The 15491-nt window shown below is 65.2% G+C and overlaps 3 protein-coding genes and 1 long non-coding RNA gene across 7 annotated transcripts; 3 read left to right on the top strand and 1 right to left on the bottom strand.

Annotated features, from left to right (window-relative positions):
* Positions 1-201: 201 nt before the first annotated feature.
* On the top strand, positions 202-960 carry LOC144211306 (uncharacterized). Its single transcript, XR_013329575.1, has 3 exons — positions 202-330; positions 419-519; positions 866-960. It is a non-coding gene; the product is annotated as an uncharacterized LOC144211306 (long non-coding RNA).
* On the top strand, positions 953-5324 carry LOC144211057 (pleckstrin homology domain-containing family G member 3-like). 3 transcript variants are annotated; one of them, XM_077738088.1, is made up of 16 exons: positions 953-996; positions 1067-1342; positions 1430-1530; positions 1610-1679; positions 1750-1796; positions 1860-2010; positions 2094-2225; positions 2301-2483; positions 2554-2646; positions 2761-2847; positions 2932-2959; positions 3026-3097; positions 3158-3270; positions 3445-3543; positions 3636-4434; positions 4512-5324. In XM_077738088.1, the coding sequence occupies exons 2-16, from the start codon at positions 1256-1258 to the stop codon at positions 5078-5080; spliced, it is 2631 nt and encodes an 876-aa protein (XP_077594214.1). In that variant the 5' UTR covers positions 953-996; positions 1067-1255; the 3' UTR covers positions 5081-5324. The 3 variants fall into 3 exon arrangements, with proteins under 3 accessions (XP_077594214.1, XP_077594205.1, XP_077594195.1); XM_077738079.1 differs by having other exon boundaries at positions 3026-3270; positions 4518-5324; XM_077738069.1 differs by having other exon boundaries at positions 3026-3270.
* Positions 5325-5678: 354 nt separating this feature from the next.
* On the top strand, positions 5679-11944 carry LOC144211300 (centrosomal protein of 170 kDa protein B-like). The gene is made up of 18 exons (XM_077738413.1): positions 5679-5935; positions 6180-6308; positions 6412-6501; positions 6569-6649; positions 6750-6806; positions 6882-6981; positions 7118-7246; positions 7316-7744; positions 7805-8565; positions 8638-8820; positions 8888-8966; positions 9100-10365; positions 10565-10751; positions 10843-11032; positions 11133-11212; positions 11282-11375; positions 11536-11587; positions 11684-11944. Exons 2-18 carry the CDS (start codon positions 6204-6206, stop codon positions 11818-11820), a joined length of 4020 nt encoding a protein of 1339 aa, XP_077594539.1. The 5' UTR covers positions 5679-5935; positions 6180-6203; the 3' UTR covers positions 11821-11944.
* Positions 11945-12079: 135 nt separating this feature from the next.
* On the bottom strand, positions 12080-15183 carry LOC144211157 (creatine kinase B-type). Of its 2 annotated transcripts, XM_077738190.1 has the most exons (8): positions 15019-15183; positions 13909-14119; positions 13558-13712; positions 13350-13482; positions 13095-13266; positions 12890-13013; positions 12606-12795; positions 12080-12527 (listed from the first exon to the last, which is right to left on the bottom strand). In XM_077738190.1, the coding sequence occupies exons 2-8, from the start codon at positions 14099-14101 to the stop codon at positions 12349-12351; spliced, it is 1146 nt and encodes a 381-aa protein (XP_077594316.1). In that variant the 5' UTR covers positions 14102-14119; positions 15019-15183; the 3' UTR covers positions 12080-12348. The 2 variants fall into 2 exon arrangements, with proteins under 2 accessions (XP_077594316.1, XP_077594315.1); XM_077738189.1 differs by having other exon boundaries at positions 13350-13712.
* Positions 15184-15491: the final 308 nt, after the last annotated feature.

Genomic DNA, 15491 nt, shown 5'->3' with positions numbered 1-15491 from the left:
GCCACTCACCGTCTTTATCCCGTTAGCGGATTTCGAGCGCCTCCTCGGCCAGGGCCGGCCCACCGCCGGCTGCCCCCGACTCCCCCGGCCCGGTGGGAAAACAAATAGCCGGCCGGCGCGGCCCCCCAGAAAGCGCCGGCCGGCGGCGGAAAGTTTAGTCTACGTTGTGACGGGTATACTATGCATTTGGGGGGGGGGGGGGGGGGGGGTCGGGATCTAAAGTGTCTTTCTTTCTTTGTCGTCTAGTGGCTGCGAACGTGACCTTTGCTCCCGGTCGTCGAAGAAGACCCGGTGTTTTGGAGGGGGAAGAAAAACAAATTCCATTTGAATGTGAGTTTCCATCAAATGTAAGGGTGTGTTTGGCGCCCTCTACGGGCCAGCGGTCAAAGTGCACTCGATCGTATCTTGTGATTTGCAGCGGTTTGAGCGGGGCGCATGCGCATGCACGGGGGCGGTGGCGGCGCTTCAAGTTGAGCACGCGAATCAGTCAACTTGGACCGGAGCCCCTTTCCTCGGCGAGTAAGTCACTCACTCATTCGAAGCGGCACTCTATTGCGGGAATTGTCGCGGCGTTCTGACCGCCCGCCCACCTGCCAAAATAAAAACAAACGAAAAAGCCGCTTCTTTGAGCGAACGAGCGCGAAGGAGCTTCCTGTCACTCAACGCGGAAGTCATTTCGCTTGCTCCCAAAGTCAAAAGTTGCACTCGACTTTTGGACTTGTGACGTTCGCCTTGAGCCTTCGTCCGGCCCAAAGGGAGATCGTCATCTGCTTTTGCTCTTCACCTGGTTGCTCCCCAAAACTTGACTTTGCCCGTTGCTTTTGTCTGCGGGTGTCCCATCCTTTGTTTTTCTTTTCTCACGTAGGATGCCTTCAAATAGGATCGCAGAGGGAAGTAGACAAACGAGCCCCACCCCGCCTCTAATTGGATGAGCGACGGCCGCCCGCCCGCCCGCCCGCCCGCCATCCCTCGCTCGTGTGTGCTTTTGGCCCCGAGGTAAGAAGGCGAAGAAAGGCGGCCGACCAAATGCCACTTTGCTGTCCAAGCCGTGTGCTTTCCTTTTTAGGGTGAGGGTGCTTGGATTTGTCTTCTGCTGGTCTACGCCGCCGCCACCGCCGCGGTGGCGTCCGTGGCCGGCCGGGCCCACGGTCGGCGGGAGCTAATCTGGGACTCTTAATCGTGGCGGAAAGCGGCCCACCCCGTAAGCGGCTTAGGTCACGCCCGCGGCGCAGAGAGGCGCCGTCGAGGCGCCGTCATGGCGCCCACGTACCTGGAGCGCGTGGTCTCCGAGATCATCGAGACGGAGAGGACTTACGTCACCGACCTGCGGATGATCGTGGAGGTGGGTGGCTCCGGAGCCGACGGGTCCGGCTGGCCATGGGGCCATGGGGCGAACCCATACGCCCCACCCGGGCCTCTGCCTCGCCAGGACTACCTGGCGCACGTCATCGAGCGGGCCGAGCTGAGCGTCCGACCGGAGCAGGTGTGCTTCCTCTTTGGGAACATCGAGGACATTTACGAGTTCAACAGGTGAGCGGCGGGTGGGCGGGCCTTTGCTCTTTTACCAGTGGGCGCCATGTGACCATCTTCCGCCCCATCTTCCGCACAGCGAGCTGCTCCAGGACCTGGACCTGTGCCGGCGGGACGCCGTGGCGGTGGCCCGCTGCTTTGTCAGCAAGGTACTGGAGCCAGTATCCAAGCGGGGCACCCAAGCGGAGCATCCGTCCCTCATGCCACGTTCCTTTCCAGAGCCAGTACTTTGACATCTACACGCAGTACTGCACCAACTACCCCAAGTGAGGCTACACCCCGAACTCCGCCCTCCCGTTGGGCGCACACACACATACCTCTGGTCACAGCTCGGTGGCGGCGCTGAGCGCCTGCATGCGGGACCAGAGCCTGGCCGGCTTCTTCCGGGAGCGGCAGGCGGCCTCGGAGCGCCCGCTGCCCCTGGGCTCCTACCTGCTGAAACCGGTTCAGAGGATCCTCAAGTACCACCTCCTGCTTCAGGTGAGCAAACGCGAGCGAAAACCCCAATCCCCCCCTTCCCTCCCCAGCTCGGCGCCACCGGCACGGGTGCTGCCTTGTGACAGGAAATCGCCAAGCACTTTGACCCCGAGGACGAGGGCTACGAGGTGGTGGAGGAGGCCATCTGCGCCATGACGGCCGTGGCCTGGTACATCAACGACATGAAGCGCAAGCACGAGCACGCCGTCAGACTGCAGGTAGAGCCCGACCGGGTCCGACCCCACCCGGCGGCCACGGGGGCGCCGGTGAGCGGGCGTGGTACTCCCTTGCAGGAGGTGCAGTCGTTGCTGCTGAACTGGAAAGGTCCGGAGCTGAGCTGCTACGGCGAGCTGGTCCTGGAGGGAAGCTTCAAGGTGCACCGCGCCAAAAACCAGCGCACGCTCTTCCTCTTGGAACGCGTGCTGCTCATCACCAAACGTCGCGGCCAGCACTACGTCTACAAGACGCACATTGCCGTGAGCCTTTGTCGTCGTCGTCGCCGCCGCCGCCCGCCCCCACGCTAACGGTGGTGGCGCTTTGGCCCAGTGCTCCTCCTTGATGCTGATCGAGAGCGCCAAAGACACTATGAGCTTCAGCGTCACGCACTACAAGCAGCCCAAGCGCCCGCACACCGTGCAGGTGGGCCGACGTCAACGGGGCCGACGTCAACGGGGCCGACGTCAACGGGGCCGACGTCAACGGGGCCGACGTCAACGGGGCGGAGATCCCTTCATCGTCCATCTCTTTTTTCAGGCCAAGTCGGCGGACGAGAAGAGCACGTGGGCCCAGCACATCAAACGCGTCATTCTGGAAAACCACCACGACATCATCCCGCAGAAGGTCAGAACCAAAAAGGCAGCCATGCCAAGTCGCCCTCCAACTCGTCCCATCCGTCCGTTCAAAATGCCCGTCCTATCCTTCCAGGCAAAAGACGCCATCTTCAATTCACAACGTGAGTAAAGTCCGAACGGAGGGCCTCTCCGGCGCCCCGCTTTCTGACAGCGTGCTCCCCTTTTAGATCCCGCCAAATATCGGCGGGAGAAAGTGCCGTCCTCCTCGTCGGACACCTTCCCGCGCCGACGCTCCTCAGGTAAACGTCGCGGCGGGCCGCGGAACGACCCAGTGACGTGGCGCCGGTTTTTGACTTCAGACCGGGAAAGGGCGGCCGGCGGCAAAAGCGTGGACTTGTCGTCAGCCAACGGCGGCGCGCTCTCGCCGCTTTTTCTCCCGTCCGCGGCGGGACGGTCCGGCGAGCGCTCTGAGGTGAGCCCTCACATAAAGATCTTTTGACGCCGCGCCAAAGGTAAAAGTGGAGCGGTCCGCGGAACGCGCCTCGGCCGAGGGGGAGGAGCTAAAGAAGACGAGGGCCTGGGGGGGAAGCCGTCGTGCCACAAAACAAATGGGAGTGCCGTTGGACCATCTGCCTTTTTTTTAAAGGAGGAGACGGAGGAGAGGGGCGACCTTTCCTCCGACGATTCCAACGGGGAAAGCGGACTGGCCCAAAAGGTGGGCGCGCCCCCGCCACCTTACCGGCAGGTGAGACCTCTCAAATGGATGGCCGGGAAATTGAAAACGGCTGAGCTTTTCTGCATGTCCTCCGCTAACGGAATTTCTTTCCTCCTCCGCAGACGACGGCAGAAGAAGGACGTCCGCCCTCTCGGGGGTCTCCTCCGGCGCCGGGGCGGGAGGACCTCCAGTCAGCGCCCGCCGAATCCTCCTCCGACGAGGACGTGGAGAAGGAGGCCGGCGGAAGCATCCTGCCTCCGTCCGTCCTGGATAAGGCGGGCGCCATCGCCCGCCACTTGGCGGCGGAGAGCCCGCGCCGGAGGGGCCCCGTCCCAGCCCGGTCGCCCGGCGGCTTCCGGCGAGGGGGAGGCGCGGCCCGGCCCAGACCGGACCGGGGCCTGTCCGGCCGGGAGCGACTCCTCGTCGGGAAGATCAGGAATTACTACGACAACGCCGAGAGCGGAGACGCCGGCTTCGGCCTCCGCCGCCGGGAGAGCCTGACGTACATCCCGGCGGGCCTGGTCAAAACCTCCGTGGGCCGCCTCAACCGGCCCGGAGGGCGTGGGCCGCCGAATGGCAGAGTTTGGGCGCTCCGCCGTGACCTCCCGGACGGCGGGAAGGTAGCTCGGGCGGAGCCCCCAGACTCCGCGGCCGTCGAGGGCCGGGAGTCGGCCACTTCCGGCCAGAGGTTCCGGCCCGGCGAGGGAGGCCACCGCGGGAGACCCGGAGACGAGGGGGCCCTCCGAGCCGGACCCCCGGACGGCGGGATCCCCGGGCCGCCGGACGACGCGGACGGCAAGGTCCGCCACCTGGCTCGGCGGTACAGCCGGCGTCTGAAAAGCCAGGAAGCCCCGGCCGGGCGGAGCGTCGGCCAGAGTTTTAGCGGCCGGAAGGCGCTGGCTGGCGTGCTGGAAGAAAGCGGTAAGTAATGCCGCCTTTCCCCCCCCCCCCAAACGTCGCTATCCAACCAGCGAGTAACGCGCCTCGCCCTCCGGCAGGACCAGGTCGGGAGCGAGGGGCGCCGGCCGGACTCGGCCCGTCCGCCCCGTCCACCTCGTCCACCCCGTCCGGCGTCCCTCACTCCGACGAAGGCTTCGACTGGCCCGACGTGCGGGAGCTGCGGTCCAAGTACTCCGAGGCCGGCGTCCCGGAATCGCGGCGGCGGCGTTCTTTGCGCCACGCGCGGCCAAAATCCCGCCAGCGGCTTGGCCGAGCTCGCTCTCTGGATGTCCAGCGGCAGAACCGGGACGCCGAAGACGTGGTCCCCCGGGAGGAGCCGGCTCTCCCAAACACTGCGGCGGTGGCAAACGACGACGACGGCGGCGGCGGCGAGGCGTACGTGGAGATCCGCTCCCCCACCAGTCGGGAGAAGATCTCCATCCCGGCGGTGGCGGACCGCTGTCGCGCGTACCAGGAGTCGGACGAGTACCGAGCGAGAAGTCGGGGAGAAGCGGCCGAGACGCCGCCCCCGCGGGGCCACCCGGCCGAGGGCTCGCCCGACGCACGCCGCGCCGACAACGGCCTGGTGAAAAATCTTCGGGAAAAGTTCCAGAAGCTCAACTCCTGAGAGCGGCGGAACGCCGACGCCATTCCCCACTCTGCCGAGTCCATGGAAAGAAACGCTTTGGCGAGCGGCTCGGACGGCCCGTCTTTCCGAGACGGTCGCCGCGGGTTCCGTGTCCCGACGCTAGGGAATCTTTTGGGACCGTGCGACGGCCCACTCATTTGTGTGGCGTCACATTGTGACGTCTGCTATTCCGGCCAACTGGCCGGCCATTACAGGACAAATAAAATCCCAAAATATCGAAAAATATCGAAAAATAATCTCTTTTGGCACTGGCTTCCTTCCACCTGTGTGTCATGAGTGCCAAGATCACGTGACCGCCAACGTTAGCATCTGCTCGACTGCTGACTGGCTCGCGGGCGCGCGCTGCGGCAGGTGACGGGCAAATTGGAGATGCGCCGGAAGTTGCTCGCCTTTCACCATAAAAGCCTTTACCGACGGCTGAGACGCCCGGGCCGGAAGAAGGAGGCCGCTTTCGATTCTCTCGCCGTCGACGGGCCCGGCCGACTTTGAGCGAGGCCATTTTGGAGCCACCGGGTGCTTCGATCGAAGGTGAGAAGGGCCGTCGTCTTTTATTTTGAAGGCGCAGGGCTCCCGCGTGTGACGAGCAAGCTGCTGCGTCAAGGCGAGCGGACGGGTGGCGTCTGCTCCGCCCGTGCTTATTCCTGTGCTCGTGCTCGTGTTAGTGTTTGTGCTCGTGCTGCGTCAGGAGGACGCTGACGCGACGCGACGCGGCGTTATCATCCACCCCCCCCCCCCCCCCCCCACCCCTGCTCAATTTCCAGCGGAAAAAAAGGAGGACACAAAAGACCTGCCGCGGCTTCGGTCGGTCAGGCTCAGCATCCCGTTGGATCCGAGGTGAGAGCGACCTGGCCAGTTCGGGGAGGGGCTCGGCCGGGCTGATGCCTGTCAGCCGCCTGTTGGGCTCTGCCGGCTTCGCTGGCGTTTCGGCTTCGGTTCGTCTTCGTTTCGGCCATATTCCCTTAGTTTAAACAAAGGCAGAACAGAAAAACACACATCCTCCTCTAGTGGGTGGGGCTCTTTCGAGGTGGTGGTGGTGATGACGATGTGAAAAGTGACCCCCCGCCTCCTCTCCTTCCAGGTAGAATGATTGGCGTCTGACGAGATGAGTGTGACGTCATGGTTCCTGGTGAGTGGCTCGGGCACGCGTCACCGTCTGCCCAAGGAGATGATCTTTGTGGGCCGCGAGGACTGCGAGCTCATGCTGCAGGTCAGTGGCTCGGGTGGCGGTAGCAATAGCGGTAGCAATAGCGGTAGCGGTGGCCGGGTACTTACTTTTCGGGGGACCGCCGCATGACAATGGCCACCTGCAGTCTCGCAGCGTGGACAAGCAGCACGCCGTTATCAACTACAACCCCACGGGCGACCAGCACCTGGTCAAGGACTTGGGCAGCTTGAATGGGGTGAGTCGTACCTTTTTCTTCTTCTTTTTCTTCTTCTTCTTCTTCTCTCGCTGACGCTCCGTGGCAGACGTTCGTCAACGACTCCAGGATTCCCGACCAGACGTACGTGACGCTCGAGGTCTCCGACGTCCTCCGCTTCGGATACGATATCCTTTTTTTTCTCGCCGGAAACGCCGGTGGCGGGAGGTCAAAAACGCGCGGCGGAGAATTTCTGCATCTGCGCTTTCCCTTAACCGCCGCAGGCACATTGGCACGTCTACGTTCTGGAGAAGAATCAACACACGGTCCCCGAAGAGGCGCTGAAGGTCAGCGCGCCGGCAGGGATGCCCACGCCGTGGCGGACGGCGCCCAGCGCGCTGACCTCAACCCTGTGCTCGCAGCACGAGAAGTACACCAGTCAGTTGCAGATCAGCCTGAAGCCGTCTCGGGGGAAGACCACGGAAGCCGAGAGGAAGCCCGCCGCCAAGATTCCCGCGCAAGGTAAGTGCCCACCGCCGCCACCGCCCGACGCCACCGCCCGACGCCACCGCCCGACGCCACCGCCCGACGCCACCGCCCGACGCCACCGCCCGACGCCACCGCCCGACGTCACCGCCTGACGTGACCACTCTCAAAGAGGTTCCGATGGCGCTTCCGGCGAGACCCACGCCGCTGTACGGCCAGCCGTCCTGGTGGGGAGAGGACGACTGCGGCACGCGCCCGGACGCCCCAGACCACCAGATTCTGAGAGAACGGCCCCGTCCAGGTAAGATCGGGGGCGGATCCGGCGGCGAGGCTGGCCCACCCGGCGCCGTTGACCGTGCGCCGTCCGCAGAGGCGCACAGAGAGGATGCCCCCGTCCCGGCCGAGGACCCCCCTGGCCCCCCGGGTCCCCAGAGCGAGAGCGCCGGTCACCCGGCCGTCCCCGCCGAGGCCCCGCGTCTCTCGGAGGCCGCGGAGGCGGGGCTGCAGGAGATCCCCACCAGGGACACGCCCCCCGGCCAGACCCCGCCCGCCGTCCAGAGCCACGCCTCCTTCACCATCGAGTTTGACCAGTGCACGCCGGGCAAGATGAAAATCAAGGACCACGTGACCAAGTTCGCCTCCCGTCACGGCAAGACTCCGCCCAGCGCCGCCTCCTCGCGGAGCAAAGTGGCCGACTGGCTGGTCCGGGACGACCTCGGCCCGACGGCCAAGCGTCCCCCCTGCGACGACCTTTTCAGCACCAAGAGCGACCTGGCCGTCAACATCTGGTCGGCCAAAGGTGAGCCGGGGCCGTGGCGCCGCTCCCCCACGGCCGCTCATGGCGGCTTCCCGTCGGCAGGTCATCACCACGACGACGGCACCCAAAGCGACTCCGAGGATCCGGCCGGGGACAGAGGCCGGCGTCCCCGGCCGGCGGCCCCGGATCCCGATGCCGATCCGGGTGCCGATGCCGAGCTCGGGCCCCGGCCCGATCCCCGGCCCGATCCCCGGCCCGATCCCCGGCCCGATCCCCGGCCCCGTAGGCAGAGTCCCCCCGGGGCCCCGTGGTCTCCCGAGCGCCCCAGCCAGCGTGCCTTTGTCATCGAGTTCTTTGACGACAACCCCCGCAAGAAGCGCTCGCAGTCGTTCACCCACAACCCGGCCCACGCCCACGACTCGTACTCCGCCCTCAAGGGCAAGCTGGAGCGGCGCAGGGGCGGCGAGCGCCCGGCCTCCGTTCACGGCCTCGTGGCTCCCGTCCAGCAGGTGGCGCTGGCGCTCAAAGCTCCCGACCACGACCACCACGGTGCCCCGCGGAGATCCGCTTCCCTCAAGCGGGAAGGCGAGGAGAGACCCGGCTCCGCCTCCCCCGTCTTCGTCGGGAAGGAATCCAAAGTGGACCGGGAGTTTGCCGCGGAATTCTTCCGGGACCCTCGGCGGACCTCCTTCCCCGGCGGGGAGCCGGCGGCGTGCGTCCCCCCCGGGACGCCGCCGGCCCCAGTCGGGCGGGGGGCGGCCGGGAACGAGGAGGACGACAGCGTGAGCGAAGCCGGCACTTACACCATCGACACCGAGGCTCCCGACCGGGAAGTGGAAGACGCCCGCAACATGATCGACCAGGTGAGTGTCGACGCCTCCTTTTGCGGCCCACGCGGCAGCGCCCCTTACCGCGGGGTTCCGTCCCTAACCCAGGTTTTTGGAGTCCTGGACTCTCCCGAGTATGCCGGGGCCATCCCGGGGAGTCCGAGGAACGCCGCCGCCGCCGCCGCCGCCGCCACCGGCCGGGACGAGCGCTCTGACGTCTGTGACCCTCGCGCGACGCCGCGCGACTTTAACCCGGCTGCCGACGGCGAGCCCGCCACCGGCTGCGTACGGGTAAAGCTGGCCCGCCTGCGCCCCCAAGCGGAAGCGCGCCGGATAACTTGTCTCTTTTCCTCTTCAGACTCGGCGACCGGAAGGACCAAAGTGGGTTTCTCGTTGGGCCAGTCTGGCGGACGGTTGCGTCGCGCCGCCTCGGGAAGGTGTCCTTTCTTTTTGTCTTTTGCACGAAATGTCAAAGCGGAAATAGTCAACTTGGCGGGGAGTCTGGCCATGTGTCGAGTGCTTCCGCGTGGCCGAGAAAGACCACGTCGGCAACCTTTCCCGTCTCTGTAGATGGGCCGACGGCGATCCGGCCCGCCGCGGGTCCCGTCCAGGACCTCTCGGACTCCGGCTCCGCCTCCAGGACCAGAAGGCTCCTGCCTCAAGTGCCCGCCGAAAAGCCGGAGCCCGGAGGGCGTCCGGACGGAGATCCTCCACGGCAACTGGACTCGGCGCGCCGCCCCAACCCCGGGGAGGACCCGCGGTCGGAGAGCTCGAGCGACGGCAGGCGCTCGGAGGTCGGGCTCCTTCCCAAGAACCCCCGAGCCGCCCCGAAATCGCCGGAGGGTCCGCAGAAGTCGTCCTCCCGCGCCGTCTTCTTCATCGGCTCCCGAGAGTTCCCGGTTGACGACGACGGCCGGGGCGGCGGCGGAACGTCTCCCCGGGTCCGCTTGAGCTCGGACCCCCGCGCCAAAACTCCGCCGACCACCGTCCTGATCCGGCACCTGGGCGGACGGGAGCGGCCAAAGGGAGGCATCAAAGCCAACAGCTCGGCGCCGGACCTCCGGGCTTCGCGGGACGAAGACGGGGCGCCGACCGGAGACGCACCGGCGCGGCGGGAGAGTCCGGGCAGAGGCGCGCCCGGCGACGGCGCCCCCCCTCAGATGGGAGACGGCTTGGATTCGCTGTCGGGCGAGTCCGACGTGGACACGGCCAGCACCATCAGTCAGGTGAGCGGCAAAAACGCAGAGCACGGGGGCGGCGGGCCGAGGAAGGGACGCCCGCCCTCGGCCCGCGAGCGACTCTCGGAGAAGCGGCGGAACCAGAGCCGGCGAGACGTCGGCCGGGGCGCCGCCGCCGCCTCCTCGGAGGCGTCCTCGGAGGGCACCGAGCGGAAAGCCACCCGCCGCGTCCAGAAGGCCGCCTCCCACAAGGCCAGCCCCCGGCTTCCCAAAGACGAGGCGGCGGTTCTGAGCCGCTCCAACAGCTTGTCTGCGCCCCGTCCCACCCGGGCCTCCATGCTCCGCCGGGCGCGCCTGGGCGAGGCTTCGGACGACAACGACGGCGGCGGCGGCGAGACGGACCGGGCCTCCCAAAGTTCGGAGCACGGCGTCTCGGCCGTCCCCGCCTCCAAGGAGAGCAAGAAACTTTCCAGGCTGGACATTTTGGCGCTTCCCAGGAAGAGGACGGCTTCTCTGGCGGGCGAGGGCGGCGAGGGCCCGGCCCCCGCCAATTCCAGGAGGACCTCGGCCAACGAGGTTCGAGCGGCGGCCGGCCGAGCCGCCGTAAAGAAGACGTTGACCCGCGCCCGTTCGGGCGGAGCCAAGTGCCCCAACGGCGGTGAGTGTGCGGGCGAGCCAACCCTTGTGCCAGCCCTTGTGCCAGCCCTTGTGCCAACCCTTGTGCCAACCCTTGTGCCAACCCTTGTGCCAGCCGGCCCCAGACCTTTCTTTCGGGTTTGAGCGTTTGGGCGGCAAACTCCATAGAAAAGAAAAGAGGTGCGCTCCTCCTCCACCCATTTTTCTCTCTGTGTCAACAGCTGAGCTGACTGAAAATGCGGGCGGGCGTCCCCGGCGCAACAAGTCCAATTTTTCGTCTTCCTCCTCCGACGAGGACTACGAAGGCCACGTCGGCGGAGACCAGCCTTCGGCCCGCAGCGACGGGAAGCCGGAGGAAGACGGCGACCCCTACCAGAACTGGTCCACGCACAGCGCCGAGATCGCCAAGTAGGTATCGGGACGGCGCGGGGGCGGTGGTGGTGGCGGCGGCGGCTCGTCGCCGTCGACCCCCTTTGGACGCTCTTTCCGTGGCGGGCAGGCTGAGTCACGACCTGGCCAAAGACTTGGCCATCCTGGCCCGAGAAATACACGACGTGGCCGGAGACGGCGACTGCCCCGGCGCCCCCTCGCCCGCCCCTTCGCCCGCCGTGGCGCCCACCGCGGCCTCTGCCGCGGCGCCCGACGCCTCCACCTCGGCCTCCGCCTCGGCCCTGTCGGCCAGCGAGGAGGTGAGCCGGGAAGCGTGAGGGGAGGGGGCGTCGCCGAGTCGGAACGTCCACGGCGGCACGCTTCTTGTCACCTGATCTCTAATTGATCCTCGAACGGCAGGACACCCAGATGTTGAGTCCGCTACGTCACCTGTCGCACGCCATCCGGGACAACACGGAGCAGCTGGCCGCCAATCTCAGGTGAGCCCGCCTCCTCCTCCTCCTCCTCTCGGCCGGCGCCACACGTTCCCAATGCGCTCCGACGTCCAGGACGCTGTTCCGCGAGCCAGCGGAAAGCCCGGAGGAGACGGAAGTCCGGGTCAAGACGGACGAAGACCTCCCGCCGACGGGGACGTTCAACCAGGTCGGGCGCACCGTCGGGGAGGGGGGAGGGAAAGGGGCTGACCGCATCTTTCCGGCGTACGCTAGCCCAGCTTAACCATTTGTGAGAAGCTGACCACGGGTCCGGCCACGGGTCCGGCCACGGGTACGCTCCGACCGCTCACGACGGTGTCTGGTCGCAGGAGATGGCGACAGTGGTGGCCGAACTGCGACGGGTCCAAAAGCACCTGGAAGGTAAATGGCTAAAGAGCGCTTGTCAAATGGAAGACGACTGGATGAGCTCCCTTTTTTTTTTTTGTCCCGCTAACGGCTCGCCGCGTTTGTGCGCAGTCATCAACCGCATGGTGGATCCCGCCGTCAACCCGCAGGCGGCGAGCCTTCGGACCTCCGGCGCCGCCTCCGAGGAGAAGAAGAAGAAAAAGAAAGAAAACGGCGTCTCTCCCAAAGGGCGCGGTCGCGTGTGGTGAGGCCACGCCCCCTCCCCCGACCTGCGTGGAATGTGTCGGCGCTGCCGAAACGAGCCATCCACGGGCCACCGGAAAGGCTTCTGTCATTGTCCCGTCGGAGCCCAATAAAAAGTGCAAAGTCTAGAAAAAAGCCACGTTGTCATTTTTGGGGCACCGGCGGAGGCGGCGGGTGCGGCGGGAGCGGCGGGAGCGGCGGGAGCGGCAGTTGGAGTCCGTCCGGCCGGCAAGTGTAGGGCCAGACACACATCAAAGACTCGGAGGCGTGATGGAGACTTTATTATCGCCGTTAATATTGACATTAAGGGATACTTGGGCCGCTCCAAAGGAGGGACTAGGGCCTACCCCCCCCTCCCCCCGCTGGGGCGTCGGACATCTACGTGATACGTCTCGCTAACATCCCGTGAGACGGTTAAGACGGTAAGTGAGGGCGGGCGGGCGTGTCGTGTAGGCTTTTCGGGGTGTGAGGGGGCGGGGCAGCGGGGAGGCGCGGTTACGGCTGCCCCGGGATACGCCGGAAAGCGTCCCGCTTCACTTCTGCTCGGGCATCAGGTCGTCGATGGCGTCGCCGGACTCCAGGCGCTTCTCCATGTCCACCAGAAGGTTGACGCCGTCCACCACCATCTGGACCAGCTCCACTTCGGAGAAGCCCAGACGGTCGGCGTTGGAGATGTCGAAGACGCCGCCCACCGCCGCCGTGTCCACGCCGCCTGCCGGACGGAGGAGGGAGGTATGACCTTTCCGTAGCTGGCCGTAGCTGGCCGTTTCCCCAGGTCCGGGGAACCTACCCGTGCCGCGCTTCTGCAGCCTGAGACGTTTGAGGACTTCACCAAAGAGCTCGTGCTTGCTCAGGTTGGGAAGTTTGACGTGGACGCCGGCGCGGAGACCGGTCCCCAGGTTGGACGGACAGGTGAGCACGTAGCCCAGGTGCTCGTTCCACATGAACTCGTGGCCCCGTTCCTTGAAGAGGGACTCGATCTGCCAAACGGGGAGGCAACGGGGAGACGTCGGGACGGACGTCGGGACGGACACAGCCGACACAGCCCCGTTTCCGCGCCACCGACGGACTGACCTTGGTGAGTCCGGTGCAGAATCGGGTAAAGACCTCCCTCATGTTGCCGCCTTTCTGCATGCTGATGACGCGCAGGTGGTCTTCCTCATTGACCCAAACCAGGAAGGTCTTGTTGTCGTTGTGCCTGCGAGCGAGCGAGCGAGCCAACCGTCGGTCACAAGACGCTCGCCTGCCGGGGCGTGACCCCCGCAGCCCGCGCACCCACCAGATGCCTCGGCCGTCGGGCCAATCGCGAGCCATGCCGGACGCCAGCAGCAGCGGCGAGACGGGCTTGTCGAACAGGAAGTGGTCGTCGATCAGCTGCTGCTGCTCCTCCTCCGTCATGTTCTTCAGGGCGTAGTAGTGACCTTTCAGATCACCGTCCAGGGCGTCCAGACCTGCGGGGGAGGGGGCAACGCCGCTCGGCCCGGGCCCAGGCGCAAAGTGGGGCGGCGGCGGCGGCGCCCGCCGCCCGGCCTACTTTGGACGGAGAGGTCCTCGATGGCGCGACGTTCTCCGCGGCTGCAGTGAGGAGGCAGGCAGAAGCTGCGGACGCTGCGGCCCGTCCGGACCCTGGAGCTCAGGACGTAGTTGGGGTCCAGGTCGTCCCCGCCCTGCCAGCGCGGGCGGAAGGTGAGGCCGGGGCGGGGGAAAGGCCCACCGGCCAGGCGGGTGGCGAGGGTTCTCACCTGCAGGTTCTCGGGCTCCAGGTCAGTCTTGTGCTTGTCGTCGGGTTTGTAGCCACCGTGGCGGTCTTCGATGATGGGGTCCAGGAGGTCCCGGAAGACCTCGTAGGTCTCCTCGTCTCCCGCCACGCAGCCCACCGTCATGATGAAGGGGTGACCTGAGCGCAGGTGAGCGTCCTTCCATTTATTCTCTCTCTCTCTCTCTCTCTCTCTCTCTCTCTCTCTCTCTGTCTTTATTTATAGATGTTGATTTGCGAGCGGATCAGGCCCAGTCCAATTAAGGGGCGGAAGGCGTCCATAAAGGGGATCCCGATCCGATTAAAGGTTCTAATCGGGCGCGACGGCGGCTTTTACCTGGATTGTCCACGCCCGTCTGGATGACGTCGTCCAGGGTGAAGCCGCTGGGCGTCTCCTTGTCCCGCAGTTGGGCGTACATTTCGGGCGTCAGCACCTTGGCCATGTGGTTGTTGTGCTGGCTCAGGTCCGGGAACTCCTGCTCGCCCGAGTAGTTCATCTTCAGCTTGTTGTGCGTGTTTCCGAAAGGCATGGCGAACTGGCTCTTTTTCTGCTCCTCGCACACACACACACACACCACACGGTTGACTTTGGGGAGGCTGGCTGGCTCGCGTCCTCTGGATTGATTCCGTGATTGAATATTGTAGCCCTGGTGACATTTGCTGAGACGGCCCCGTCGCCGCAGCGCTTGTTGATGTGCGGCGGGCGCGCCGCACTCTCCGCTCAAGCGTTCAATCTCATTGTACCGGTGTCGTTTGAACGGCCGCCGTTTGGGTTCTCCGCGTTACCTTTTTTTGCGCTTTGGCACTGGAAAACCATTATTATTTTTGTATTTTTGTGTCTGCCATTCTCCTAGTAAATCAGTCAAGTATTCTGCATGACTTTTTAGGGGATGTTTAAAGTTTGTTGTTGTTGTTGTCGCGATGAATTAGTGGTGTTATTGCGTGTCTGAAATTGGGGAGGGCATCTCCTTTGAGCGCCCGCCGGGGTGCGTGTTGATGGCGTGTCCTGAAGGTCACGCTGAGCCCAGGCCTTCCGCAGTGGCGCGGCGGCGACGGCGGCGGCGGCGCGCTTCACCTTTACCTCCGACCTTCTCACGCGATGCGCTGCGTGAAAAGACGATTAGCGGCCTGCGCCTGCGGACGCGCCTCCGCCGTGCGTGCGTGCGTGCGCGCGCTCGCTGGCTCGCTGCATCGAGCGATGCGAAGAAATGCGCCGTCGCCGAAAATGGCCAGCAAAATAACAAGGGGCCTTTGTTTCGACGCCCCCCCCCCTCCCATCGTGACGTGATGTGATGTGACGATACCCACTGATCCTCTTTTCTTTTTTTGTTTGTTTCCCTCTCGACAGCACCGATGCATGTGTCGACAATGAAGGAGACGATCGGATGTTCGGACGGACGGACGGTCGGACGGATGGTCGGACGCACGGCCGGACGGACGGCCTTACCTGCGGTTCCGCTCGGGCAATACGCTGCAAAGGAAAGTGATCCGGTTCTGCTGCGGCGGATTAGAGCGGCTCTGGCTTTTTATAGCCCTCCCCGGCAGCCCATTGGCTCCTATTTCCAGTCCATTCATTCCATTGGACTGCCGGCAGCGGCGGTCACGTGACGCGTCACTTGGCGTGCGCGCCCAGAGACGCACGGCTGGCGAGCGGCTCGCAGGCGGCTGGCTTTTCACCTGCACGCCGAGTCCAAGGCGCGCAACGTCATCCTTGGATTTTTGTGGAGGAGAACCAAACCCTCGGCGTGCCCCTCCCCCCTCTAAGGCCAGTGTGTACCTCCCTCTCTTCAGCTCAATACCTAACCTTTCACCTTTCAGCCATTTGAGATCGCCTGGTGAATCTTAACCAAGCAGCGACAAAAGGAGCGCGCACGAGTGTGTGCACGAGTGTGTGCGCGCGTGCGTGCGTGTGGCTGTTGC

Source organism: Stigmatopora nigra, chromosome 2 (assembly GCF_051989575.1).
Source record: "Stigmatopora nigra isolate UIUO_SnigA chromosome 2, RoL_Snig_1.1, whole genome shotgun sequence".
NCBI lineage: Eukaryota > Metazoa > Chordata > Actinopteri > Syngnathiformes > Syngnathidae > Stigmatopora > Stigmatopora nigra.
Note: the sequence above shows the minus strand (reverse complement) of the source record. Positions and strands in the feature narration are given on the sequence as shown.